A 27,345-nucleotide genomic window follows, 5' to 3' on the forward strand; every position below is an offset into this window, starting at 1 on the left:
CTTTCCCTCTTCTGCCGGGAATGCGGAGTCTGTGGCTCAGCTCAACCCTTGGAGTTTCCCGTTCCTCCGAGGCTAGCAGGTCAGGGCCGGAGCGGTGAAAGCTGAAAGCGGACCCCACGAAGCCTGCACCGTGCGCCCCCGGTGCTGGCCGCGGCGAACTGTCGCCGGTTTAAGGGGCGGGCCATGGCTCCACGTGCTTTCTGCTGAGTGACTGAACTACATAAACAGAGGCCGGGAAGGGGGCGGGGGAAAAGGGAGAGAACAGCGTTTGACCGGTAGTAACCCCGGCGCTCGGCACAGCCGAATCTATAAAAGGAACTAGTCGCGGCAAAAACCAGTAATTCCGAGGGCGAGCGAGCGGGCCGGCACCGGCACCCCTTCTCTTTCTCCGGCGCAGCGCAAAGCTGGGCAGGGTGCGCCGCGGGACCCGCGCAGCCACAGCCGGCTAGGGGAGCTGCTCTGCTCCCTGTCCCCCCCTCCCCACTTTTTCTTCCCATTTCTGGAAGGGTTTGTGAAGGGGTGGGGTAAACAGACGCAAACAGCAAAGTGGAAAACAGGTAAGAGGTTCTCCAGTGACTTGGGCATTTTGTTTCGGGGACCCAGGAAGCTTTGGGAACCTTTCCGTTTTGGGGATTTGGGGTGGGGGGACTCGAACTCTCACATCCCCCATTTCTGGGGATGCAAATAGGACAGGAGAGGCATAAATGGGGCAAGAATGCTCTGGGACGAGTCGTGGCGACCCTGGAACGCAGAACTGTAGCACACGGGTCTTCCCAAATCGAAGACCAGGGAGAGCATCTCTGGCGTTGGAGGCTCGCCTCTGAGCGCAGGGAGAGCCAAAGTTCCTGGGCGTCTTAGAGGCACAACCACTGGGGTAGGAAGATGAGGACCCTTTACAAAGAGTCTCCCTTTGTCTGGCACCGGGTAGGCCCTCGCCCACAAGTGTCACATCTGAGTTCCCACTCCATTATTTAACTGTTTTGTGTTAGCCTCTGGCTTGGAAGTCCTCTCCCTGGGACTGGGGCGGCGTGTCCTTGTTTCCAAAGAACTGTGGTAGGAAGCGTCCTAAACGGGATCTTTTGTGTTATTGCGTGCTTGAGTTCTCGGGCTTTGTTCGACTCGGGGGTCCTGCCCACAGGCTTCCTGCACTCTGGAGCGCTGCATCCCCTGGTGCAAAGTCGGAGACCACTTTTATTCCCTCTGAAGACAGAAAACTTAAGAGAGTCTGCAAAAACCCGAAACTGGGGTGCCCAATTCACCCTTATCCCCTGGTTCATCTTCCTACCGTTTGCTAGTTGTCCCTTTGGGAGACTACGGGGCCGAGCACCGACAGAGAAGCTGGGGCTAGATTGTGCAGGCGAATGACCGCAAGTAACCCCAGCGGGCAGCGCAGAACTCGCAGATCGGGTGCTGGGCCCGGCTCCGCCGCCAGGGGGTGGGGGCTGGGAGGCCTGCGGGTGGCCCCTGGAGACTGGCCCGCAGCGCCTCCTGGCAGGGTAGTCTAGGTATGGCCCGGTGCAGTGTGAGAGTCTGTAGTCCTTGGCTTCATGGTGAATCTGGTCAAAACTGGTGTTTCCAAACTGGGAGGAACCGCGAGGTCCGGGAAAGCCAGTCTACGTTGTTGTTGTTTTTTTCTTTTTTGCTTTTTGACTCCAAAGCCGTTGATAAACGAGGCACGGTTCTTGGGGGTGTTCACTGATGACAGGCTTGTGGGTAGGTGCCTGTTTTTTTCTTTTTTTTTCTGCACTTAACCTCTGGAAAGGAAATACTTATTAAAGAGTTTTTGGGTTTTTTTCTTTTTTCTTTTTTGGTTGTTTGTTTTGTGTGTTTATTTGTGTGGGAAAACTAAGTATTTGTCACTAGAAATAATTGGTCTGTCTCCTTTGCTGCATCTCCATTAAACAGAAAACGAGAGTTTACTGTGACATCCCTCTAAGGAAGTGTGCAGAATAAAGGTATAATAAAAGACAGATATTTAAACAAAAGGAACCGTTCCTGATTTAAGATGCTGGTCAACGGGAGAGTGTCTCCTTGTATGAGATCTTGGGTTCTAGCACCATCAACCGCAGAAGCAAAGCAAAGCAAAACAACAGGAAACTTCCTTGAAGAGACGGGGTACACCACTTTCTTTCTGTGGTTCGATCCTCCCACAACGCACACCTGACACATGCCTGCAGCTAGAAGGCACATCTTACTTACCGCTTAGTCATAGCCCGGAACCCAGACCTAAGTACTGATGCTCTCCCAGACATAAATGCCAATTAAAAAGCACTTGTTTATCATCTCTCCTTTTCTTTCAGCTTATTTCTTTAAAAAAAATTACTAATGCAGACAGAAGGACAGTGTATTGCTGTTCGATTATTTGCAAAAAACTTGCCCCACATCAGAGGAGGTATAGACAGCATAGGGAATATTCCCGTGGGTAGTTCAATACTATATAAAATAATAATGATAAATTATGGTTCCTGCTGTAAGCTTGTCGTTCCCTTAGCACTGTCACAAGTCATTAAAATGGATTTCTTTTTGAAACCATGTAATGCACAGAGTTGATCATTATCTGTGTGAGAACAAGGTGAATCTGTCATGAGAGAAGAGCATTTCAGCAGCACAATGCTCACAGTACCTTCTTGGAGCAAACATTGCTATCGTAGAATAAGTGTCCCATTGTAAAAGTCACTGGTGTTCGGGACGACTCCCTGGTGGTAACTTGGTTATCTGTCTGAAGATGAATTAATCTATTAGCACTTAAAGGCAGGCCTGTTACAGACCTCGGGTGCATCTTGATTGGGAATGTGCTCTTGGTTCACGGGAGACTGTGAGTTGGTCTGAAATTGGAAAGGGTGACTGGGGCCTGTTGGTTTTGCACCTCTGCTCATGGAAGCCCCAATACAAACACTATTAAAAATGAATGAAACTTAGCCACTCAGCTATGTGTTGCTACCTTACATATGTGAGAGGAGCTGGAACGTTTGTGCGTTTATGTTTTTTTTTTTCTCCTTAGGCATTGTTTTTCACCTCATAAACTAGTGTAGTGACTGAAAAATGGTTAGATCTTTGCTTTTTTTTTTTAAGATTATTTTTAGTTTCTAAGATAGTTAAACGGACATTCCTTTAAACTCTTAAATTAGGAACTTTGTGGATTTTTAGAAAATACTACATAAGCACATTCTCTGGCATTTCTTAAACATTCAAGTATGAATACATTTTCATAGATGGTCTAGATGTTAAATAATGGACTTATAAAGTACTTATGGTCAGTTATTCTGACATCAGAATTTTAAAAGATCAGTGTTAATACTTGTTTGATTTACTTGTACTGGGAGAGCACTTGCATGAAAAAAATTGGAGACAGCCTTTACTCTTGGGAGTGAAAATTCCTTGCATACGAGTTACAGACGTGTTTGTGTCTTCGTAGACGGTCCTCACCCGACGCTGTTCCCAGTGTTTCTCAGACAATCTCCAGACCTCGTTTGTATTTTACGGATTAAGAAGCTGGAGGCTAACTGGTCTTTGGCTCTCCATTTTCCAAGTGACTGGTTTGAAATTTGAATTTAATTCCAGAAGTCTTTAACTGTGACATTGAGACACTGGTACGGTTTCAGATGGTGTGAAAGGGAATTTTCTGTGTATTCACTTGCTATCATTCTTGTTGGAAACTTGGGCCCATATCATATTTCCATTTTCGTTCTGGGGTGGTCAGTCAAGTTTTTTTTCTGGAAGAGAATTTGGTTGCAGCAACCAACAACCTTGGGCAGTAACAGTCGTTCAGTTCTCATCTAAAAACAAGACCAAAACTTGGTTTTAAATGAATGTGATACTCTTGCCTCGGAATTAATTGTGTATAATGTGTGGCCTCAGAGTACTTTCTGACAGTAGTGGGGCCAAGCAGTGTACTTTAATCATACGAGACATTGGAGCCACAGCCTCAAACATGAAATGGTTTCTGCAGGCAGATCTTAAACTACCCCATACTCTGTTGGACATGAGCCATACAAAAGCAACATGTCTGTTTATTGTTGACGGTGGGGACATCACATCTGTTTTCTAAAACAAGGAGACTGCAAACTTGAAGACCAGACAGAAAGAATGTTATCCTCCAGGACTCACGACTCCCCCCGATTCTGCACTTCATAGGAGCTGACCCCCAAGCTCATGCTTAGGTTCCAAAGTTATAGCCACCATTTGTCTTTCTGGGGCATGCATGCTTCTCTAAAGAGAGGTCTTTGACCCTGTTTTCCCCTTGCACGTAATATGTCTCTCTAATGTGGGGACTGACGAATACTAACGTGAACCTGTCAGCTGAGGGGCTGGGTGCCACTCACTTCTGTGCTTCAAAACGACTCCAGCAAATGAGACATTTTCAGAGAAGTGTTAGAAAACGATGTGGCCGTGGACGTCACCATGGTACATTGATGGATCTCAGTGGTGTTTGGATTATTTAGGTTTGATGACTCAGGGAGAACAAACAGATCTACTTACCTACTTCCACTTCCCTCTGTGAGGCAGCTGGGATCCGAGACAATACCCTATGCTGCTCCGTTTAACTGTTTTGAGTTATTCATTACTATGTTCCTATGGATAAGCATGAGAAAACTCAGTAGGTAATTTAGAGGTTTAAACACCTTCAAAAGTACAATAGCCTCGCGTGCATTCTTTCTGGTTTTCATACTATTTAGGTATGTGTTTTAAAATGTACAGTGTTTTGTGTGTCATTGCCAAGAACTGAGGCCACACAGGAGTAAGGAATGGTTTAGCCTCAGTGTCTGTCCGTGGGTAAGTAGATGATAAAGGATGCCGGGCTCCACTGAAGGTTTTACTACCTCCCAATTACAAAACTCTGACCATACCTCTAGCACACGGGCCTTGAAAAGACATTCAGAGTTTAATTTAGCCACCTCCTCTAGGACACTTTTTAAAAGTGTTAGGAAAATTCACTCCTCTGTGCTCCTGTAAGCAGGTAGATACTGGTTCCCAGAGTGAAGGCTGTACCCCTTTCCATCCGTGTATGAGGAAGTGGATGAACAGTTTTGTATGTTGGGAGCAGGGGCAGGCCTTTCTTTTGCCTACTGGGTTGTATTTCTTTGGCTTTTGGGTACATTAAGTTAGGCCCTGGCAGGGTTTTTAAAAAATATTTATTAAATTTTTAAATATTAGATTTATTCATTTTTGTGTGTTTTGCCTGCATGTGTGTCTGTGCACCATGTACCTACTTGGTCCCTTTAGAATCAGAAGAGGACCTTGGATTCTGTCGATTTGGGGTTAGGGATGGCTATGAGCCATCATGTGATTGCTGAGAATCAAACCCAGGTCTCTGCAAGAGCAATCTGTGCTCTTACCCACTGAGCCATCTCTCCAGTTTTTTTGTTTTTAACATCATTTATTCTAGACTTGTCATAAGAAAGACCGTTCCTTTGTTTTGTGTTCCAGAACAGTAGGGTTCCTTGCCTAAATCCACTCTCTAAGCAGTCATTAATTGGAAATTAAATTTTTACTCTTTTGCTTCCTTGATCCTGGATGGCTTTTCTTCCAGAATTCAGAGTAAAAATGCCCTTTAGAAGAATAAGGAGAAATTGTATACACAAAAGGCTTAAGCAGACACTGAATTCTCAAATGTTGGCCTGATCTCATTTATTTACCTCTGTTGGACCAGTTTGAATCATAAGGGGTTTTTCAACTGGGATTCTTCTTGCTCTCCCAAAGACAAAGTGTCCTTTAGCTTTAAGTTCAAATGATAAGGAAATTTTTACAGAACTGCTGGATGCTGAGGGTCTTCGAGGTGATGTTTTCTTTATGCAAAAGTGTAAAATCCTGATACAAGTTTGGTTGGTGTTAATTGTGATCTGAGGCAGGTGTATTTTATACACTAGTTAGCAATGGTATTAGTCGTAGTGGGACCTTGAATTTAACATAAAGCCAGCCTTTGGTCAGGTTGTGTTTATTGAGTTATTAGTACCATGGGGATCTGCAAATTTAATGGCAGTCCTGCCTTTCCCCTTCTGCAGTGCAGGCCACACTTCATGTGATCAGAGGGCTCTCCCCTGCTGAGGAGCCATGGCTTTGTTTGTTTGGTTTTTGGTGGCTTTCCTTAAGGAGAACGAGTGGAAATTAGAGACCAACACTGTCCTCAGATGGAGCTCCCCCTGGGTCTCACCTGATGTAGTCACTTAGTACATTGCTGTTTGGAGGCTGGAGTGTGTGACTTTTAAAATGGCACCATAAAATTTGTCTTTTTTATTTTTTAAATGAGTCTGCCAAAATCCCACCCAGTAGTTGAGTTCCATTTTCCCCAGAATACTTTTCCTTTTCTACTCTGAATATTTGATTTGTGGAATCTTAATAACAGAGCCGCTTTTAAAGAAAGGAACACTTAGAATTTTGATAATACTGGACATATCTGAGATGATTTTTCTTTTTTGCAGGATCCTCCCAAACCTCAAATAATAGTGTTCAAATCGTCAATACTGAAAAACAAAAAGCGGACACACCCTTCCGGTTTTGTTTTTCAGAACCAATTGTGGTCTTACTCCTCTCTCTCTCTCTCTCTCTCTCTCTCTCTCTCTCTCTCTCTCTCTCTCTCTCTCTCTCTCTCTCTCTCTCTCTCCTCCCCTTTGTCTAGGTAAAGTGGCTTGTTGGTCTTTTTGTGGAGGTGTCAGACTGCAGGGAAGGACTCCGCCTCTGTGCCTCAGCCTAGGGAAATTCTCAGTTATCTAGTTAGTTGGCACTCGCTGCCCTGCAAAGCTGACTTGGTTGGGACATGGCATCTGCTTGCCTTGCTTCAGGAGCTGGCTGGTGAAAGGTCAGTCTGGAAAAGGGTCCTAGTGCCAGTCACCTGATCTCTAAGCTGGCCCTGGATGAGAGTTCTGTTTGGCCTTTGGTAAAAAGGAAGGCAGTAAAGTTGAGGTAGAAAAGCTGTGTTTAGTCCTTAAGCCTTTGACTTGAACCTGTGGGTTTAGAGCTGGGTCTCTTGAGCAGGAGTTTTGTATTTTGGGATGAGCTCCCCAGGGAAGGTCTCCTTTTCAGCTGGTATATTCACAGGAGTTCTGTTGTTTGCTTTTTAACACAGCTGGAAATGGTGCCTTGGCTTTGGGTCATTTAAACAACTTGTTCAGCAGGGTGCACTTGCTAAGCCAGCAACTGGGGAAGAGAATAGGTACATCTGAAAAGAGGTGCAGGACTGAAGCCCAGGCTTGTAAAATAAGATTTAGAAGTTGGATGACATGGGACAGAGGAAACCTTAGGCAGGACTTGTTGGTAAGTGGCCGTGGGCTACAGAAAACGGCTAGATGACAGACAGTGTGAGAACCCAGAAGAGGATTTTATGGCAAAACCTTGATATCCTTAAGTGCTTGCTACCAAGGATGCCCAGGTAAGCTTCACTTTTCTCAGTGGTCTGGGCATTGGAGAGAGCTCCATTCTCTGGAAGGGCCATGGGAGGAAATGGTATTCTCTCTGTGGATGGAGAGGGGAGAGATTTCTTTAATTGTCTGCCCACTCTCAGCCCCACCCTGGATGAAAGCTGCACTCTGTGAAGTGGGTAGCACTCAGTACAATAGCAGTATATACTGTGCTTACTTTGTTCCAGGAACTAGATAAATGTTTTATATACAGTTAGCTCTGATTTGTGCAGAGGAGGCAGGACGTCGGAATCTTTAGGGTTCCACAGCCAGTGAATATTCTCTGACTCCAACACCCTTTTCTGTGCTGTACCAGAGCATCCTTCAGTGATGTGAGGTAGATAGGATGACTGTTACTAAATAATATGCCACTGAACCACGGCTCCCAAGATGTTCTTGGCAAACCACCAGAGAACAACAGGGCAATGGGAAATATTATCCAGTCAAATTTGTCTGCAAATGGGGGGCTTGCAGGTAGCCTGTTTTCAGGGTAAAGGAATGCACTAGGCCCTTGCCAAAATACCTCTTACTCTAGCATTTTGACCACAGTTGAAGATTCTTTACCTTTCTCTTTATGACAAGTCAGTCATGAGGGCAGATTGGTTTCTACAGTAAGAAGGTTCATTTCCGTCTGTGCTGTATCCCCTTGACCAGGGAGAGAGCAAATGTTTGTATTGTTTGCTAAATTCGTCCTTTGAAGAATGTTTAGTGCAAATCAGTGAGAGGTGAGAGGTGATTTCTAATATTTTGTTAGAACTTTCCCCTAATTTTACTACAGAGGGACAAGGATTTGGGCTCTGTGTTGGTCTGCTTTCGGAAAAGCCTGGCTTTTAATCATTTTTTTAAAAAGTCCCAAGGCCCTTTGTTTAGCTGATAGCAACACTGGGGGTCTGAGGTTGGTAAGTAGGGTCACTGACTGTCTAACCATCAGTGACTCGATGGGGGCAGCTTTTGACTTTTAGGATCTCTTGTAGAATAGAACTGTCAACGGAGCAATTGCTTCCCAAAGGCTAGTTACAGATGAGCACAATATGCCTTCCTTACTTCTGCTTTTGTTTTTCCATTTTATTTTTTATTTTATAGCTCTTGTTTAGAGAAAAGAAGCTATGTGCCAAGAATTTTGTCTTGGAAGCTGACTGTGTGTTCCAGGTTGGGGGAAAATGCATGCAGCTGTTTATACCCTTACTGTTATGAATAAGGGTGTGCGATCAGTGCATTTGGCATCTTGAACCCTGCTGCCTCCCTAGTTCTAATTTTTGGGATTGATGGCCCCCAAAGCTTCTGTAGTCTACAGTGTCTTCTGAGATAGTGACACTCTTCTGGAGTGACAGGATCAATTAATTTATTTGAGGTTGATTTTTGTCTTGAGGACCTCTTGCCTTCTTTGATTTTTATTAATTTCAGTGTTAAGTGTTTATAAAATCCATTGCTCAGACTGTTACTTTTAGGTAGGGACATCATTTCTGGGATGGATATCTGAGTGCCTGTTGGTTTGAGTAAGGATTCAGTAACACGGGTGGCTTCTGAGTAGTGAGCCTGTGACAGGAGGCCAGGGAAGCTACATCAAGGCAATCAGCTTAGCATCAGGCATGTATTAAGCTAGTGGGCCAGCCTTGGAGAAATTATAGGATGTCTCACAATCCTTCCCACCCCACAGCACCCCATCTGGTCTGAAATCATGGGTACAGTGAGCCTGTGCCAGCCAGGTCTCCTGGCCTTTGGTAAACTCCATTAGGTTTCTCCCTGAACATGGCTACTGATCCAGAGACACAGGCTCTGAGAGGCTGTTAGAGAACAGGGCTTTTCTATTGCAAGCATACTCTGTTGGGCTTACAGGTTTCATCCCTGATATTTTGGGACCTTGCACAATCCTTTGGGAATGAGGCAGGAGCCTCATCTGTGTTTCTTGTTTTTGTATTAGTATCTCATGGATGTGCAATCAGTTGATCTCAGTGCCTTTGCAGATCTGCCACAGTTGGACCAATTTCCCTGCTTTGTAGTTTATGGCCTCACCATGAAACACCACAGCTACAGTTTTTATTTGCCCATTTTTACCTCCCCTAAGAAAAGGAAATCTACAGACAGTTGTATTAAGACAGGCTTGAAGCTATGGTCAGAAATTTTACCTTGTATCTGGTTTCTGCTAACAGGAAATCTGTTGTCTTAACAAAGCAGGGCCCAGATGCATAGAGAAACACATATATTTATTTATTGAAAGTTTTTGAGAATAGATGTCATATAGCCATTACTGTTTGAAAATGAAAATTAGTTGCTGTGTTTGCATGATAAGTTTCTGACCTACATAGATGGAGCTGGAAAGAGAAAAGCATCCAGAAGAATAAACAGAGTCATAAGAGAAATAGCTTGCTAGGAAGAGGCATGTGACTTTACTCAAAGAAGTCATTTAAGAGCCACCTGAGTGCCAGCTCCTAAGTGTAGGTAAGTGATTTGGCTTTAGAGGTCTCCAACATCTCAGGCTGTAAGACCGTAGGAGACTATGGTCAAGATGGGGGATATTTCCTAAACCCCAAGGCACTCAGTCTAGAAGTACAGCTGTCATATGGAACACAGACTGGGATCAGCTTCTCAGTTCCAGTGAGACATAACACTAGGTGGTCACTGCTTGGGTGGGGACTTTCGTTGTTGGGAAACAGACACTGTCTCAGATATTGCTAGTCATGGGTTGAGTGACTCTATCATGGAGCCTAACACAGGAACTCTGGTTGTATTCTTTCAGGACGAAACATGACAAGACAGGCCCAACCTTTTGGTCCTATACAGAAGTGGTTTCTAGTAACAGTGTGGGCATGCATTTATTTCCTGCATTTCTCTCTCTCTCCCCCCCCACCTCTCTCTCTCTCTCTCTCTCTCTCTCTCTCTCTCTCTCTCTCTCTCTCTCTCTCTCTCTCTCTCTCTCTCTCTCTCTCTCTCTCTCTCTCACACACACACACACACACATACACACACACACACACACACACACACACACACACAGTCTCTCTATGTATCCTTGGTTGTCCTGGAATTTGTACTGTAGACCAGGCTGGCTGCCTCTGCCTCCTGAGTGCTGGGAACAAAGGTGGTGCCACCATGCCAGGCCCTGTCCTACATTCCTGTCAGCAGACGAAATGCTTCAGGGTAGATGTAGTCTGGGGAAGAAGGTCTTGTTTTACTTTGTTTTGTTTTTTTCTACTATGCCGACTGAACTGAGGGGGATACATTTTTTGACTTTACCTTTACTGTGTTTCTTCTTTCTGTTTTCAGTAGGTCTCTTGTCTCCTCTCTCTTTGAGATACATTTGTCAAGTTCAAAAGGTCAAAATGACCTGGTCCAGAAGGGGGTGGTAAGCCCAGCAGTAAGTGACTAGGGCTGTCATTTTTCCTTCCCACCATGTTTCCTATGAACTTTTCTGCCTCCTCTCTCTTTCACTCTTTCTGTCTCCCTCTCACTCTCTATGCATGTGTGTGCATGTTTGAGTGTGTGTGTGTGTGTGTGTGTGTGTGTGTGTGTTTTCTTTTGCTTGTTTCAGAGTCTGCCTGGCTTCTAGAGACGTTTTATGAGAGGGAGCCTCCTCGCACGTTGCCGTTTCCCTCTCTCTCTCTCCTATGATGAGGAAGCCTGAGAATAGGATCTATGCCTTTTTTATTCTCCACTAAGTCTTAAGGGCCTTCAGCACATTGCTAGTGACAGGCACCCACTAGATATTTGTTGTGGTTAATGGGAACCTGGCAGAGTTGAGGATGAAGTTGTTTGGCTGAATTACCAAGTAATGATTTTGTGTTTACCTACTATACCCCCTCTCAGGGAATCTTACTATAATCAGGCCTTATATTATACGATCCTTGGGTCTAAGGCATAGTTGGACTCTTGGGGTATGTTAGATATTATAATAGAAAGAGGCTCTTTGGTGTTGGGCTTATTGGTGTATGATTTACATTCAGAAAAATTTACCCTTCTAAAGTATATAGTTAGGCTTTTCCCAGATGTACACAATGGTATAAATGGTGTGACTCCAAGCACTTTCCCATTATTGAGTTATGCGTGTTCCTTTGTGGACTTGTCTCCTCTTCACCTATAACCTTTGACAACCAGTCTTCATTTTTTTCATACTGCTTAGCGTAACTCAGATACTGTATAGTTGTCTCCTCTGTCAGTTCTCTGAGCACACAGCTGCTGATATTTGTGTGTCTTGTATGTGTCAATTATGGGTACATTTTTATTGCTCAGCAATACTCCATTTTTGTTTATTTGCTTGTTGATGGACATTTGGTTGTTTTCAACTGGCTTTTCTATATAAAGTCTCTATAAATATTTTCATATGCCGTTGTGTGGCCTTTTGCTCTCACTTCTTTTGGGTAAAATGGGGTGGGGCAATCAGATCATTTCATGACTGAATATATAACTTTATAAGAAACTGCTACATTTTTCCAAAGCGGTTCTTGTAACTTATGTTCCTCAAGTCAGTGTATTGAGTTTGATTACTCCACACACTTGCTAATGCTTCTAAAGTTAGGTTTAGTGTGTGTTTTTAATTTGCATTTCCCTATAAGTACTGACATAAGCACCTTTGCATATTCAGGATGGTTATGTTTTTAGCAGACTTTTGTCTTCTGTAGACTCTAAAGCCTTCCAACTGCCTGTGGCATTTGAAGTAAAAATTGCTAAACAAATTGGTGGAAGATTAGAGCAGTCACTTCATCCGGATCCGTCTTGTACAAATCAAGGTTGGGATGTAGAAATGATCAGATTGATAAGTGAGACTAATTTGGAGAATTGGAGAGATTGCTCCAAGGCCTTGAACATGAATCTTGGCAGAGAGCCAATTCCATGACCCCAGTGGTTTTGGGAGGTCTGTGTGGTCCTTGGCTAAACCCAAGGCGTATACAGAGTAGACTTAGATTCACTTAAGCATCCCAGGATGCCTGAAGAGTCACTAGGGAAGCTTTGGAGTCCTTTGTGATTCTTTTGAGCTTGCTGTTGAAGCAACTGAACACAGGGCACCCTCCCTGGGGACAAATTGCCAAACAGTTAATCAAGCTTGAGAAATCAGTTACTATAGGCCCAAGGATATCATCACCCTTGAATTTTGAGACCCTGCTTTTCATGGCTATATTTTAAAACCTTAATTGAGGCCATATCCCCTAAGTGCTTCCAACAAGCCGGTACTGATTTATTTGTTTGCTAGAGACAAAAGAGATGGAGGATCAGGAATACTGTTGTCCCAACTCAGAAGGGGACAGACAGAGAGCTAGTAGCAGCTCGGTGGAGGCCCAGAATTATGGAGGAATTAGGCAGGCTCATGGTTATGTAGAAAGTGTTGTTCTGGGCAAAGAAACAGGACAGTGCAGTCCTAGGCATAGGAGAAACTGAGGGCAGCATGTCCCTAGCATGTGAGTCTTCCAGGGAATGGCCAAGTAGGTGAGAGGAGATGATAGTTGCTGGAGGCCCACCAGGGAAGTTGAGTAAACCTTGGTGAGGACTCCATCCAGAGTGGTAAGAAGGCAGTGAAGGGTTGGCTTGCACCTTATTTAGATAATCTGGTTTTAGTCAAATAATCTGGGTGCTCTTGTGTCAAAGGGAGGAGAATGGGTGAGCCTAGAGCCAAGGAGGCTAATTTGCAGTTGCTACTCCAGTCATGCAGATCCAGACGAGAGCGGGCTCTTGATTGGTGAAGAGTCTAAAGTGGGAGCCCTTCCAGCCAGTGCCTGGAAATTCATGTAGGGGCAGGAGCAAGTGCTTCAAAACATTGAGAAATCTAGTGCACAGGACTGCCTCCCTCCTCCCCCCATGCTGTTTGAGGTTTGTTTGTTCACTTCCTTGGAAAACTGATGTGGAAATGTCCCGTTGGCTTTTGTTGCCTGGATGGAAGGACTCGGGCATTTCCCCCTCACTTTGGGTAAAGTTGCCCTCAGCATGGAGCTCTGTATTCAGAGATGGAGATACAGATGAGAATTATCCAGGAGGAATGGGCTGCAATGTCACCGATTTGCCTTCTCAGAGCCAGAGAAGAACTTTTCCTCTAGTCTCATGACATCTGTGCCATGTCCCCGAGAAACCTGGAGTCTGAAACTGGTTTCAGAGACTCAGAAACTCATCAACTTCTAGGAAAATGTCCTCCAAGAGAACTCAGTTTTTCTTCTCACCCAAGGGCCCTCTGCAGGGCTGTATTCTCTTCTCTCATCTTATAAGCGCTGTGTGGGGTTCTGCACTTAACCAAATGTCTCTGCTCAGGAGTCAGGAAACAATACCAGATATGAATTTGGCCCCAGAGAGCAACCCTAAGCTATTCAGAGCTTGTCTTTCCTACTTTACCCACCTCACTCCTCACTTTCCTGACACTAGAGACTGTCAGCCTTTACTCTGCTGGAGGGTACCAGCAGGCGATCCTGCAGCTGGTGTGGTGGGAGATGGGAACCTAGGGCTCCTAATTTATTTCCATCACCTCATTTAATACTGTAGAACACCACACAGGGGAGACACCACTGCCCCCTATCGGAATGAGGAACTTGCAGCCCAGAGACCTTGTCCTAGGATCACCATTGGGCATCTGGGGGCTAGTTCCTACCACGGTTCATTCTGATGCTTTGTTTCCCTGTTGTTACAGTATGTTTATTGTATTTCGGATTTCTTCCATTTTACAAAGAGCTCTGAGAAAATTTCTGTACCCTATAAATCAACCTGGTGGTTCCTGGAAAGCGGATTTCACTGGAGAAAATTCGGGTTAATAATTCTTTAATATCTTAAGTGCTACTTAAGAACTATTTGGTCACCTCCCTGTCAGTGCTGAGTACAGTTGGCATCTCTTAACAGGGACCTGCAAGCCGAATGGTACTGGCTAGGTCTTCCTCTTGCTGTTGGACTACGTCATCTTATTTATGCACTAAGGAACTGTGGGCAGTCTGTGCCCTTTCTGGGTTTGCTGAGCAGCAATAAAGAAGGCTTTAGGGTTTAATTATCATAGAGTTTCTGATTTATTACATCATTAATAGATGAACTAGAATTAGCTATTATAGGCCATCCAATTTTCTGAACATGTTGATTTTGTTTTCTTTTTCCTTCTTTCCTGGAAATTTTTAATCTTAGTCCTTTGGTATTAGGGAACAAAAGGGTATCACTGGGACCTAAAATCCTATCAGAAACCTCCCGTACATGGATTGAAATCATGGGTTTTGAGTGCACTTTCTAGTTTTGTCTCTTAGAAGGCTACTAGAAGCCACAGTCACTAGGCGTCATTTCATAGCAGTGGTCTCCGCTGAGGGTTTGTGACCAGCAACCATTGCCAGGTACCCGCTTTAATAACCCACATGTCCCTCCTTCCTCCTGGCGGTTTTCAGTTTCTTCCTATTCCTTAGCTCTGTTTAGGCAGAGTTGTTGGAAGTTTTCCAGCATTGAAAAATGCAGCTGGGTAGTGGGTAGAAGGACCCTGGGTAAGGAGGACACACCGAGTCTTCTCACAAATCTCTAGGATGGCGAACGGTCCTCCAGGGAGAAGCAGCCGTGTGTTCAGAAGTGTGCTCCGTATGTCCCAACTGTAGGAGCCTGCCATGCTTACAGGTGCCCTGCCGGGATCAGGCCTTGGCAGGCTCCCTTCCCTGTGGGACACTGTTTTCTTTCCACAGAGACACAACACTAGCTTTGTCCATGTCACACGGAAGCCAGGTGTTCATGAAACTGCTTTGGTGCTTACTCATAGTTGTCTAAGACAATCCTCAGCTTTCTACCTGGGGAAACTGCCTGGCTAATGATGCCATCTATCACTTAAAGGGCCTAGCTTTGTGACCAGAAGAAAACATTGTCTGTAGTGAATGTTCAGGAATATCACCAGACACTCTGGGGATCATGGAGAATTTATAAATGCTGCTGGCGGTTTCTGGTAGGATACATATATTAGTAGGGAAGGCAGGCATGCCTCTGGAACTCTAGGATGCCATGTCTGACCGCTGTTGTGGCCAGGGAAAGTTACTCTCTCAAATTTGTTGTCACAGACATTTTTTATTCTTAAATGATCACTTCACTGGTGCTCACATGACTAGGACCATTGATTGCATCGAGCTGCCAGCCTATAGCCAGGAAGTGTCCTGGAAGCTCTGTCTGCTGGAGATTCTGGGGGTTGTCAGTCCAGGACTCGTGATCTTTTGGCGGAGCCAGCAGGCCGTTAGAGGTGTCTGGTGAGAGGGCTGGAGCCACAAGTCTCTTCGGCATAGGGCTTCAAAATTGTGATTGACAGCTCTCTCTCTCTTCTTGTTTTGTCTTTCAGTTAATGACCAGCCACGGCGTCACAGCTTTGTGCGCTAGCTGCTTCCTCCAGGGCTTTCAAACCACACACGCAGGTCGCTGTGGGTGCTGGCAGAGGTAACATGGCTTGTTGGCCTCAGTTAAGGCTGCTGTTGTGGAAGAATCTGACGTTTCGAAGAAGACAAACAGTAAGCCTGGGTTTCTCTGCGGGGTTCTTGCTTGCTCTCTCCATGGGGCCGGGCTGGGGTTCGGAGAGGGAGGGAAGGGTGTGCTCTTGGTTTTCACATGGTGGCTACTGGATGAGTCCGGCACTTGTGGCTCTGATGTGACCCCATGGTTTAGCATGGGGGGAAGGTGTTCAGTCTGGTAGAAATCGTAGCTTGGGTTTGTGCTGGTTTCTGGTATGGGTTGTGACCTAGGCAACCTGGTAGAAAATGACCCCCAATCATCTCACTATCTCTTTTCACTGAATTTCTGGTAGCTACTTGGAGCCACCCACAAGCACTCTCTGTAGGCCCCCAGTGTTTCTGTAAAGTGAAATATTAAAACAGGTCTTAGAGATGTGCCTAGCCATCTTGGCATTGAGACTTCTTCAGCTTAGACTCAGCCTGGAAGATTATAGTTACTGAGACTTGTCATTTCTGTGGAGGCGTCTAAGCCATTCACTTCCTATGTGGGTCAGTCTTTGAGTACTCAACGGGCCCACCATCACTTCATAGGCGAACGTCATTTTCTGTGGAAGACTGAAGGCTCTAGAGCAAGGTGAGCTCCCTGAGGTTTAGGGCAGCCCTCCGTGTGGTGCCTTTATTTTTGACCATTCTGAGTCTTCGCGTCTAGCTACATGTCTCTGAAGCTTCCTTCTAAACTTGCTTCCTGTCCTGTACTTTTTCTTGGATCACAATCTGTGTCTTCACTTGTTATCTTAATGAAGTTCAACCCGTCTGTAACCAAACTAATCTTCGGAAGGTCAAAAAAGGACTAGTGAGCTCTGAAGAGAGTTTAATTTAGTGTTTTCTCGAAGTAGAAGAGTACCTGGAGATCTTCTATAAGAGAACACGCATACTGAGGTACCCTGTTGCTCACTGATGGTCTTTATTATAAGATGACTTAAATAGGTAAGTAGAAAGATTAGAACCCTGATGATAAAACCATAGGTCCCATACGGATTTACAAGTCAAAGCAAATACAGCTGAAGAAACACTGCAATTCAAATGATCACCTTAGGTGAAGTAAGAAAGCTGACCTTGTTTAGCTGAAATCCAAATGATGGTAGATGGTCCAGTGCTGGCCATTTTAAATTTGACTGGTCTGTTTTACTCTGTGTGAGTGATTTAGTTCTTTATCCATGTTTCTATGTGGGCAACATCCATTAATACTGTCTGGTCTTCCTTTGGTTCAGTACCAGCAGCAGACTGTCTTGGTCACACGGCTGCATCCACTAATATAAACCTGAGCTTTGACCATTCATGGTGCAGTTTATGCCAAAGTGAGTAAATTCAGATAGGTGTACCAGAATTTGTTCAGATGATCATTGAAGTGGAAACACAGAAAGTTTAGAATCTTCATGGAGAACCCAGGTATAATCCTTTGAATGTGCATGCGAACACACACACACACACACACACACACACACACACACACAGAGAGAGAGAGAGAGAGAGAGAGAGAGAGAGAGAGAGAGAGAGAGAACACATTTCCAGTTTCACTTGAGCTTTTAATATTACAAATGAAGAACTTGAATTCTTGAATTCAAGGTCACTAGTAGAGAATAATGACTAGAATCTCTATGTCAATTGTTGTTAGCAATAATATAATGCACATTGCTACGTTATAATAAAAGAGGATAATTAGAATGTGCTTCTATGAGCTAGGCACATAATGTGTTATTTATATATAATTTTATAATTGCTGTAGGTTGACTACAGGGCCTTGGACATGCTAGACCAGAGCTTTACCACTGAACCAAACAGTTAACAAAGGTTGTTCTTAAACCCCATGATGGTAGTGTTTCTCCTTATGGTACAGATAACAGATTTGATGGCTAGAGAGGCTAAGGAGTTTTCCAGAGGTCTGCACTGGTAACGTCTGACTGCCAATAGTCTGATGCCAACAGTAGTATGTTAAACTATGTCACACAAATAGCTACTATATGAGACTGCCATTTATTTATTGCTCTTTTTGAGACCAGGTTTCAGGTATCCAGGCTGTCCTGGAACTCACCAGATAAGGCTGCCTTTGAACTGGCCCTTCTGCCTTCTCCTTTCTAGTGCTGGGATTAGAGGTGTGTGCCACCATACCCAGTCTTACATCACTTTTAATGGTATAATTTTTTTAAAAAATTCTTTATCAACAAATCTTGACAGTTCTGACTTTTCTCTTACCTACCTCCTGTAACCTCACAACCATTTCTTGATCTTGATGTTCCTAAGTCTGTTACATTTGCCTTAGTACTTTGGTTGATATTTCCTGCCTGTCCTCCATATGTTACTTTTCTTCCTGATGGGAAATTGTCTCTGCTTTGATGGGTGCATTCATGAGTTACAGAAAGAAGCATCACTTCAGCAGTGAAAAGCAGGTCTTGAAGGAGCATGCTCCAAACATCACATTTACAGATGGGGAAACTGTGGCACCAAGTATAGATGAGATCCTCTAGTTCAGTCAAGGAAATGCTAATCTGGGACCAGAAGCTGAGGCCTCCTCACTCCAGTTCTCAGTGGCTACTCCCTTTCCAGTCTTTTGCAGCCACATAGCAGCGCCAAGCTTGAGGAAGGAGGAAGAGTTAGGGTATGGGGTCCTGTGCCCAGCAAGGAGGAGTCAGGAGCCAGTCTTCACTGGACTTGATCTTGCTGCTTCTTGCTCAGTGCTGTATTTCCATTAGGCTTACTCAAGTTTGAAATTATGAGGATTAGAAAGATAGGCAGATTTAGCCCAACACAATTTACCGAAGAGTTCTTGTTGACGTGGGAAATTAGGGACACAGTCCTTGGACACAGGTGGCCTTTGTAGGGTACATCACTGCTTCCCAGCTTGTCTGAGTCATCTCCCTTCCTGATTGCTAAAGTAAATCCATTTTGGGAAATCAGAAAGAAACATAGTTGATTTCCAGGCATAGATACTTCATGAGCAGAACAGGTGTTGCCAAGATCTGGCCTGGCTCTTTTACAGTTGTTGAAGATGGGGCTTTGACAGGCACAGGCTCACTTACTCCTGAGGTAATGTCAGTACCTATTGGACACAGGCTCACTCCTGAAGTAATGTCAGAACCTATCTCCTGGCATCCTTATGGGTTGGGCCTTTAAAAGTTAGTTTTGCTTTATCTTCAGCAACAGCTGAGAAGGTCTAATCCATCTGTCTAATCCATCCAACCATCCAGCTATTTTTTTGGGGGGGGGGTAGGGGGAGATGGAAACTTGTGTGAGCCTTTGCTGGCATTTTCTTAACTCAGAGTGTTTGGACGTGTATAATAAGAGTTTGCCTGCTGAGTGGTGAGTGTGTTGCTGGTCTGTTGTTTGAAAGTCTTAGAGCATTAGGAGAACTAAAAAGACTATGCAAAAGCTCAGAACTGAGGAACCCCAGCTGAAGGCAGTATTACTCTGAGTCCTTGTTTGCAGATGATGCTATGGGCCTTCTGTCCTTCTATTGTGCAGACTCATGGGGTCCACTTTTCAGAGTTAGTTTTCCAGTGTTTCTCTTGGGCAGAGAATACCTTGAATGGAGTTGCAAAAGGGTCCAAAGTTCAGTTTGGGTCCAAAGTACCAGTCAGCTTGTGTGTGGGCAGCAGTTACACTATGCAAACAGTGCTTGGGACAGGAAAGAGGGTGGACTTTAGGATATCAGGGTCTTCCTCTGGCTTTGGGCTTGATCCAGAGGCCAAGGTCTCTGCGAAACAGCAGGGACAGTGGGAGGTGGCCAAATGGGCTCTCTTGTCTTTACCTTTAAAAGAAACAGCAAACCCTAACTCTTCGGTAACTTGGAAGACTACTGTTAGGACAGTCTGGAATGAACATGACGACAATTAGGACTCCTGCTTCCCGAGTAGTTTGAGACTGTCACAGTGTGTGGGGACTCCACTTCCCTTTTCTGTTCCCAAATCCGGGGACATTTCTTCCTGTCCTTAGTTCCAGCTCAGTAAACTCGGTTGACGGTCTCACCCCAGCCTGGCCAGTCCTGTGCCTCCGTATTCTCCAGAGCTTTGGTTTCCTTTTCTAGAGATGAAGGATGCTAGAACAAGCCCCTGTTTGTTGTTTACCTCGATAAATGTTTGCTGAGCATCCATCACTTGTTGGAGATTCTGCCGGGCCTATAGTGGCAAACCAGACAGGCTCTGTTTCTACCCCCAATGGATCGGAGAGCTTATCAAGGGAAGAGGATGTGAAATGTTATCAGCACACAAGTAAAAATATCATTACAACATCCAGAAGTGTTAGGAGTAAAGCAGCGAACTGTGGAAGTCAGGCTTGAGTAGGCACTTCACTCATAGCATTCAAGCCTGGAGCCCCACAATGGTAGCAGTGGTGTTAGCATGTGAAGATTGAGGGCTCAGACCTCAGAGATGCTATATTTTGGGGTGAGAGAACAGAAAGAAGCCAGAGGCACTGGCTCACTGAACAAAGAATGGCTGGAGATGAGTTGGAAGATAGATCCTCACTTAAGGATGAACGGTTGAGTTCATGAAAGGAGCCACAGCATAAGAGACCCCATCCTCTGGGTCTTGATACTGAGGTAGCTGGAGTGGTGGGAATGCCAGGAAGCATGTGGCATTCTGTATACACACACTAACTGATGTGCTGTGCTCCTTAGCATTGCTTGGCTTGCCTGTTCTCGTATTTGTCAGTAATCTTTATAGTGGCGAGTTCTGATATGAGGCTGCATTTGAGTGCTTCAAAGGTACTCTTATGTCTACCATGCCTTCATTTTCACAGTAATTCTGTGGAAATGTTTCACAGATAAAGGACACATCACTGGTAAGTTAGGAAAAGAGGCGCGGGATCTTCTGGCTGTCAGTCTATTATGGAATGATGCCATTGGCATCCCAAAGAGCTGTATTTGAAGCCAACGGTGCAGGTCTGTAAGCTCAAACCCCGCTGGCAGCACTTGGTTTGCACCTAGGTTTGCTGTTTCAAATAAAAACTTCCTGAGAGTTCTATGCCTTACTGTTATGTTGGTTCTTTAGTCCAGATACTTGGGAGTAGGAATCCTGGGCCAAAATGATCGGCCTTTGGAGTGTGTGATCAGATGTTCTTCCGAAAGATAGGCCAGTTTTAACAGTCATTATGAGGGTTCTGAGTGGTTTTGCATCAGGCTTCAGAGTTCCAAGGGATAGTATTCCCTTATAAATTATCCTTCCCTCTGCCTTAGTCTGGTTCTAAGACTTCACTTCTGGTTTTGCACATACAATGAAGTCTGTAGCATTAGGTCAAGTTACATCTGTATTTTCACGCCACACCTTGCCTGTACACTTTGTAAAACAGTAATTCCTTTCCCACTTATTTTTGGGACATTTATAAAACCCTGTCCATATAGAGAAATCTGCTGGAGTCTTTCATTTGGTGATTTGACAAGTTGCTGTACACCTTTTCTCATTGCTGAGCAGTTCCTCAAACACTGACAAGAAGCGGCTTACAGAAGGAGTGGTGTATTTTGGCTTGCAGTTTGAAGGGAAGTCTGTCACAGCAAGGAAAGTAGAGTGCATGAGATAGCTGGTGACATAACATCTGCACCGGGGAGCTGCAAGGGATGAATGATGTCTTTCCCCCTTTTAATTCAGTTTGGAACCCCAGTCCATGGGGTGATGGTCTAGAGTGGGTCTCCTCCTTACTCAGTTAAGACTTTCAGAAGTATCCTCTCGGGTACAATCACAGGTATGCTTCATTAACTTCTTCCCTTTTTTGGTGGGCTTTCAACATAGTGTTCTGAACTCCTAGAGTTTCACCTGCCTCTGCCTCCCAAGGGTTTAAAGGTGTGGCCGCCACCACACAGCTCCTCCATATTTCTTAATCCAGTCAAGTTGACAGTGGGTAGTAACCACAGACCTAGTTACCTGGTGATACTAGAGCACACACGTCTTCCTTTGGTGAACACTGTGATGTCTGGGGAACTGGCTGTCCAACTTCCCCCTTAGCTTTTGAAAATGTTCAACCATTATATAAGGTTTTATTTGTTTGCTTGTTAAATGAGTTTTCCTGTTGTCATTGATGTTTTTTATTTGCCCCATACTGTATCAACTTAGCTAATTATTAAAGATGTGTACAACACTGCTATTAGAAGACTTTCTGTTGGCTCTGGTTAATTTACCACATTTTCAATTCAGTTTGGCTAGTTCTGTGTTTCTTAGTGACCATGCTGCAGACACAAAGCGTATTTCCCTCTTCGTTCTTGGTGTCTTTCCTCACTGATTCTTTGTCTATGCTCCATCAAACGCCAGCATCTCTAGCTCAATGTAAGAAACAATCACTTCATTTTTGAAATATATACTAGTTTTTGTATGTTTTGTTTTTTGACTACTGTTACTCAGAAGATCTTTTCCCAGGGCCAAATTTTATTCCATTGACCTTTTTGTGTTCTTTAAACACAGCCCTTGAACCACCCCAACCTTGAATTGAATTAGTAAGGATAAATCTTGAAGGTAAGATCACCACTGCCATATCCTTAGGCTAGGTAGCTGAGTGTGCTCATACAGTGACTGGGATGCAGTGTATTAGCTCCTGCAACCAGGAACAAAAGTTAAATGTGAATATTCACATGGACAGTGAACATCTGTAGTGTGTGTGGTTTGGCACTGCTCTAAATGAAAATGCAAAAATGATTTGGTGCTTATGGCCTCTGATCATGAAGACAGCAGAGTTGCTACGCTTGGTTATACGCTACATTGTTTACAAGAAGCAACAAACTTCTGCTTCTGCAGCTTTCAACCGAGGGCACGGCCCTTTCCCCATCCTGAGACGTTTCATTGGCGAGTCTCACTCTGGAGTGTGCCTGCGCTACCAGGATCCAGAGCTAGAGAGCAAGGGTGTTGCTACTAAACCCACAGTCTGTGGTAGAACTGCTAACAACCAGCTGTCCTGCAGAGCCCACACTGTCCTGCTGAGAAGTCCTCCTGCAGGGGCGCTTGTTCCGTTCTCAGGTTAGAGATGGAGAGTTAGGAGAAGGGAATACACATGTGCTCTGGGGATCCCTAGGGCAGCTGTGACTTTGATGACAATCACTTTTTGAAAACAATACTTCCTACCGTTGTCACTATGTGGCGGGTGATAAAGAGTTGGTGTAGCCTTGAAGGATTTCCAAGAGTTTTCAGTAGAAACACCATCTTTGTTTCTAAGTTGTTTTATTCATGCCTTGTGCTTAGGACAAATGGTGAGGATAAAGATGAAAAGAAGCCTGACTTTGACTCGTAGATCTGGAGTAGCATTACTGGAGATGTCAAGTTTAGTTTCTGGAGAGACGAAATGTGACAATACATAGAAAGTTCAAGCTTGGGTGTGGGTTTGATGGTTAGAGACAAAATACTTTTGGAGACATAGGGTCAAGAAACTTAACTAAATTGCATCTCTCATGAGCTCTGTGATTTTGGTGATGTTGTATGAAGAGTCTTTATTCATTCATTCATTCATTCATTCATTCATTCATTTGTTCATGCATATTAGTGCTCAGCTCAGTAGAAGCTTTGGAAGGTCAGAAGTCTATGTGCACTACATAGTGAGGAAAAGGGATAAGGGAAATTGATGTGCTTAATGGCTAAGAAAAGAGGCCCCTAAGTGAGGTTGGCTTTGAATCTTAAGTTCTTTCATATACCAATATCCTTGAGCAATTTATTAATCAGCCCCAGTTTTCTTGTATGTTAAGTGAGTATTACAGTAGTAGGCCTAATTTGAATGTGTGACCATAAAAGACAGGTATGTGTTTGTGTGTGTGAGTGTGTGTGGATGTGTGTGTGTGAGAGTTTGTGTGTGTGAGTGTATGTGTGAATGTGTGTGTGTGTGTGTGTTGTGTGAGTTGGCTATCATGATTGTCACTGTCAGTTTACTTCATATCTTTCCCTGATCTGGTTACAAATTCTGCCTTTACCTCCAGAAAATTATGTCTAAATAAGATTTTCTTCTGTTGCTTTGCTGCCAGAACTGTGGGTGCAATCCATTCATTTTTCAGTGGATGAACATAATCTGGCCATGTGCTACTTTGTAGGTCCTAAGCGAGGGGCTGCAGAGGTGCCCAGAACTCAGTGTTTGCTTTACTGGTCGGATATGCGATGAGGTAGAAGGTATGCATCTCTAGTGTAGCACTGTGGTGGGTACTTCACAGATTTAGGCATAAAGATTTGGATTCATAACTTTTCTGAACCTGCATTATTCACTTATAAAATAATATCATTGCAGCCTTCATGAGCTGTTGGGGACAAGAGCTAAGTGTATGGTAGATGTTCAGTATTAGCAATAACTATCACCCATCTACAGGGTTTAATTCATCTTGTGTCTGTGGAACTTGTAGACATTTTTAGTCCATGCTGTATAGGGAGATTTTATTGTTTCCTACTGGAGATGTCTGTCATTGTCAAATAGAGTTTCATGTGACCTCTGGCATCAAGCACAACTGGCTGCTGGTCTTGGCTCTGCTTCTGACTACTGCTGTGACTTGCTCTTCCTTAAGCAGCAGACTTTTCAGTGTCCAATGGGAAGAATGACAGTGCCACACCCACAATGATATTCTGAGGATTAAAGGATGCTAACCCTGTAGAATGTGCCTAGTACATATTGGGCTCTCCACTGGTAGCTCCAGCTAGTTGAAAGAGTGGCTTCAGAGCTTCAGGACAAAGGACTTCTTGTATATTCTCTGTTTAATTTTACATTTTTCAGGGTTTGTTATTCTTTAATTCATTCACAGCCATGCTATTATAAAAAGCTTTATTTCTATATTTGCTTAGTAATATGTGTGAGTGGTTTTATAAAGATGCAGGCTTAGAATGTAATGGGTTCTGTGTCCCATGATCTTGATTAGTGAAAGCTGTGTTTCATAAATGCTGCTATAATGACCAAGTAATACATTGTTGCCCATTAGATATATGCTAATGTAACATTTCTCCTTTGCTGTATGATTATTTGTTTATAATACTTTACAATTATAGCATTTCAAATCATGCATACAGATTTTGGGGTTTGGGATTTTGTTTGTTTGTTTGTTTTTTAAACTTTGCTCCTTCGGGTGAATTCCCAGGAAGATTATACTTGGGCAGAGGGATAAACGTGGCTTTTGAATGCATACTGCCAAACTTCTTCCCCAGAGGGATCAGCTGATTTTTCTCTCCATCTTTCTTATTTTGAAAACTTCAGTTCACTTTCTTACCCAATCGATGCTTAGCATGTTTAAGCTCTTACCATGTTGCAAACTTACTGAGATCATAGTAACAGGGGAGAAGCTCGTTTGTAAACACAGCTCTTGTACCTCGTGCTGAGAAAGGCACAGCATACCTGGATCTCGGAGGAAAGGTTCTGGCCGGGTTACTCTCAGTGTTGAGGGACTCCAGGCTGTGTTCTCCGGAGGAAAGTCATCCCTGCCCTCACCCATGCTCAGTTTACAGGGGTGTATTGGACAACAAGCTGTACGGTGTCATGAATTCCAATCCTTTTCCACCACCCACTCCTCAAGGAGTAGTAAATCCATTCATTATGGAGGAAAAGGGAAATGGCTGAAGGTTTGCAAACAGAGGTTTTTGCTGTGTCTTTGGGGTTATTTACAGACTTTAGTGAGATTCGTCTTTTCTTCCACAGGCCTCACCATTTTCTATCTTCATGTGCTCTTTGCATAACCTGCTCCTTATAGTTTGTGCTAGCGGGGGTTTGTTATGGAAAAGTTAAAAGCACATAAGGAAGCGTAACATAGAAACTTCAGGTTTTTGTTCTGAAACATTTCCAGCTTCCATCTTGTTTCAGTTCCTTCCTGAAGATCCAAAAATGAGCTTGATGTGAAGCTGTACCGAAAGTTCTTAGAAAATTCCAAGTTACTTATTTAAACTAGGAAAACCAAACAAGGCTAAAAACAAACAAACAAAACAAAAAACCCAAATGCCCCTGACACTCCAAGGTACCAGTTATCCAGAGAGGGTTTATCTTCCTATCTCTTCAGAGAAGGGAATATCAAGAGATTATGACAAAGCATAGTTTGTAAGCCAGTATTCTACAGTGGAATGTGTGCCCTTTGAGGCAGATGTTAAGAGTGCTGTGTGGAAGCCAGTGATTGAGCAGATTATCTCTAGGGTTTGGGGAAATGGGATAGGGGAACTCATCGGGTTTGAGGGGGTGTGGGCACAGGAGAAGGGCTTCCTGGCTCAGGCAGAAAGTATCATGGTTGAGTCTTGGAGCCTGGATAGAAGGGAGCCTGAAGAAAGAGGCAGAAATCATTTCTCCCGCCTTAAGGAAGACACAAGTGCGGAATGGGGCGTTGGAGATGTCACACACAATTCAATGCTATTAACGCTTCAAGAGTGAAGAAGTCAGAAGCTCCAGAGTCAGTCAACTGCTGAATTTCTCCGTGGCTTTCTCAGCGTCCAGTAGCAGTCGGCTACCATGTTCTCTTTTAAAATTCATGCTATTGTGTCTTATTTTCCCTGCAGTGTCAGCTGTTACTGGAGGTGGCCTGGCCTCTCTTCATCTTCCTGATCCTGATCTCTGTCCGCCTGAGCTACCCGCCCTATGAACAACATGAGTGTGAGTATCTGTGGACCACACCTGCGACTCAGAGTGAATGTCATCTCAACGGAACCTTTTCAAAGATGCTGTCTTCTGGAAAACACCGCAAATGGCTTGGAACAGAAAATCTGGCCTTTACTTTTTTGTTTGTTTTGTTTTGTTTTTTGGTTAGGGCATGAGCTCAAGTTTAATTATAATGACAGTACTGATAATTATCTTACATATTTTTTAATCATGATAGCAAAATAGCCTCAGAGTCACCCTATGTTAATGTTTCAAAGCCAGTGTTGGTTCCCTCTTGTGGTCATTGTGTTTGCATTGTCTTTTAGTCCCATGGTGGAAAATCATGGACCATGTATTGGAGCACATACTTTCTAAAGAAAGTATTCATATATATTTGTGTCAGGGTATGTGCACATGATTCAGTGCCCGAGAAGGTCAGAGGAGAGTCAGAGTTCTGGAATTTCGGGCAGTTGTGAGCCATCTGATGTGAGTTCTGGGAACCCCAAAGAGCACTTTGTGGGTTTAACCATGGAACCACCTTCTCAGCTCTTAGAGCATAGGTGGTGTTTGTGTAGAACATCTCAGTTTGACCAACACAACATTTCATTTTGTTCTCAACAATCTTGTCTCGTGGACTTTATTATCATTTGTTTTAATTTCTTGGTAGCTAAATTGGGGCTCATCCACCTATAATGGCTTGCCCAAACTTACATATGTAGTAGAGGTGAATTAAAGTTTAGGTCACCTGGCTCTCAAGCATTTTGAAGGCAGCCTGAACAGTGAGCACTGACTTACAGTAGTGACTAGAAGTAGACAGTTATATGGCTTCTGCATTCTCTACCTGCTCATGGATGAGCAAGTGATTTTAGCTTCTCTATCAGAGGGAACCTAATTTTCACTGTTTTTGCATGAAGCACAGCCAGACTGTAAAATGGTCATTCTGGCTACAGAAAGGCCCAAAGAATTAGCGTTTGTGTAGGAGTTTTAGCTTGGACCAAACGCTTACAAAGCGTGTATTGTCAGGCACTAGTTTG

General features: G+C 44.0%; 1 protein-coding gene across 1 annotated transcript in view; it reads left to right on the top strand.

The window, feature by feature from the left end:
• The first annotated feature begins 446 nt into the window (after positions 1-446).
• ABCA1 (ATP binding cassette subfamily A member 1) overlaps positions 447-27,345 on the top strand; it is a 121,086-nt gene continuing 94,187 nt past the window's right edge. Inside the window, exons 1-3 of the mRNA XM_080940239.1 lie at positions 447-557; positions 15,652-15,817; positions 26,233-26,326. Coding sequence (XP_080796365.1) covers positions 15,752-15,817; positions 26,233-26,326 — 160 coding nt within the window. The 5' untranslated portion in view covers positions 447-557; positions 15,652-15,751. The remainder of the gene's footprint in view (positions 558-15,651; positions 15,818-26,232; positions 26,327-27,345) is intronic.

This window comes from Micromys minutus (genome assembly GCF_963924665.1).
Source record: "Micromys minutus genome assembly, chromosome: 28".
Classification (NCBI taxonomy): domain Eukaryota; kingdom Metazoa; phylum Chordata; class Mammalia; order Rodentia; family Muridae; genus Micromys; species Micromys minutus.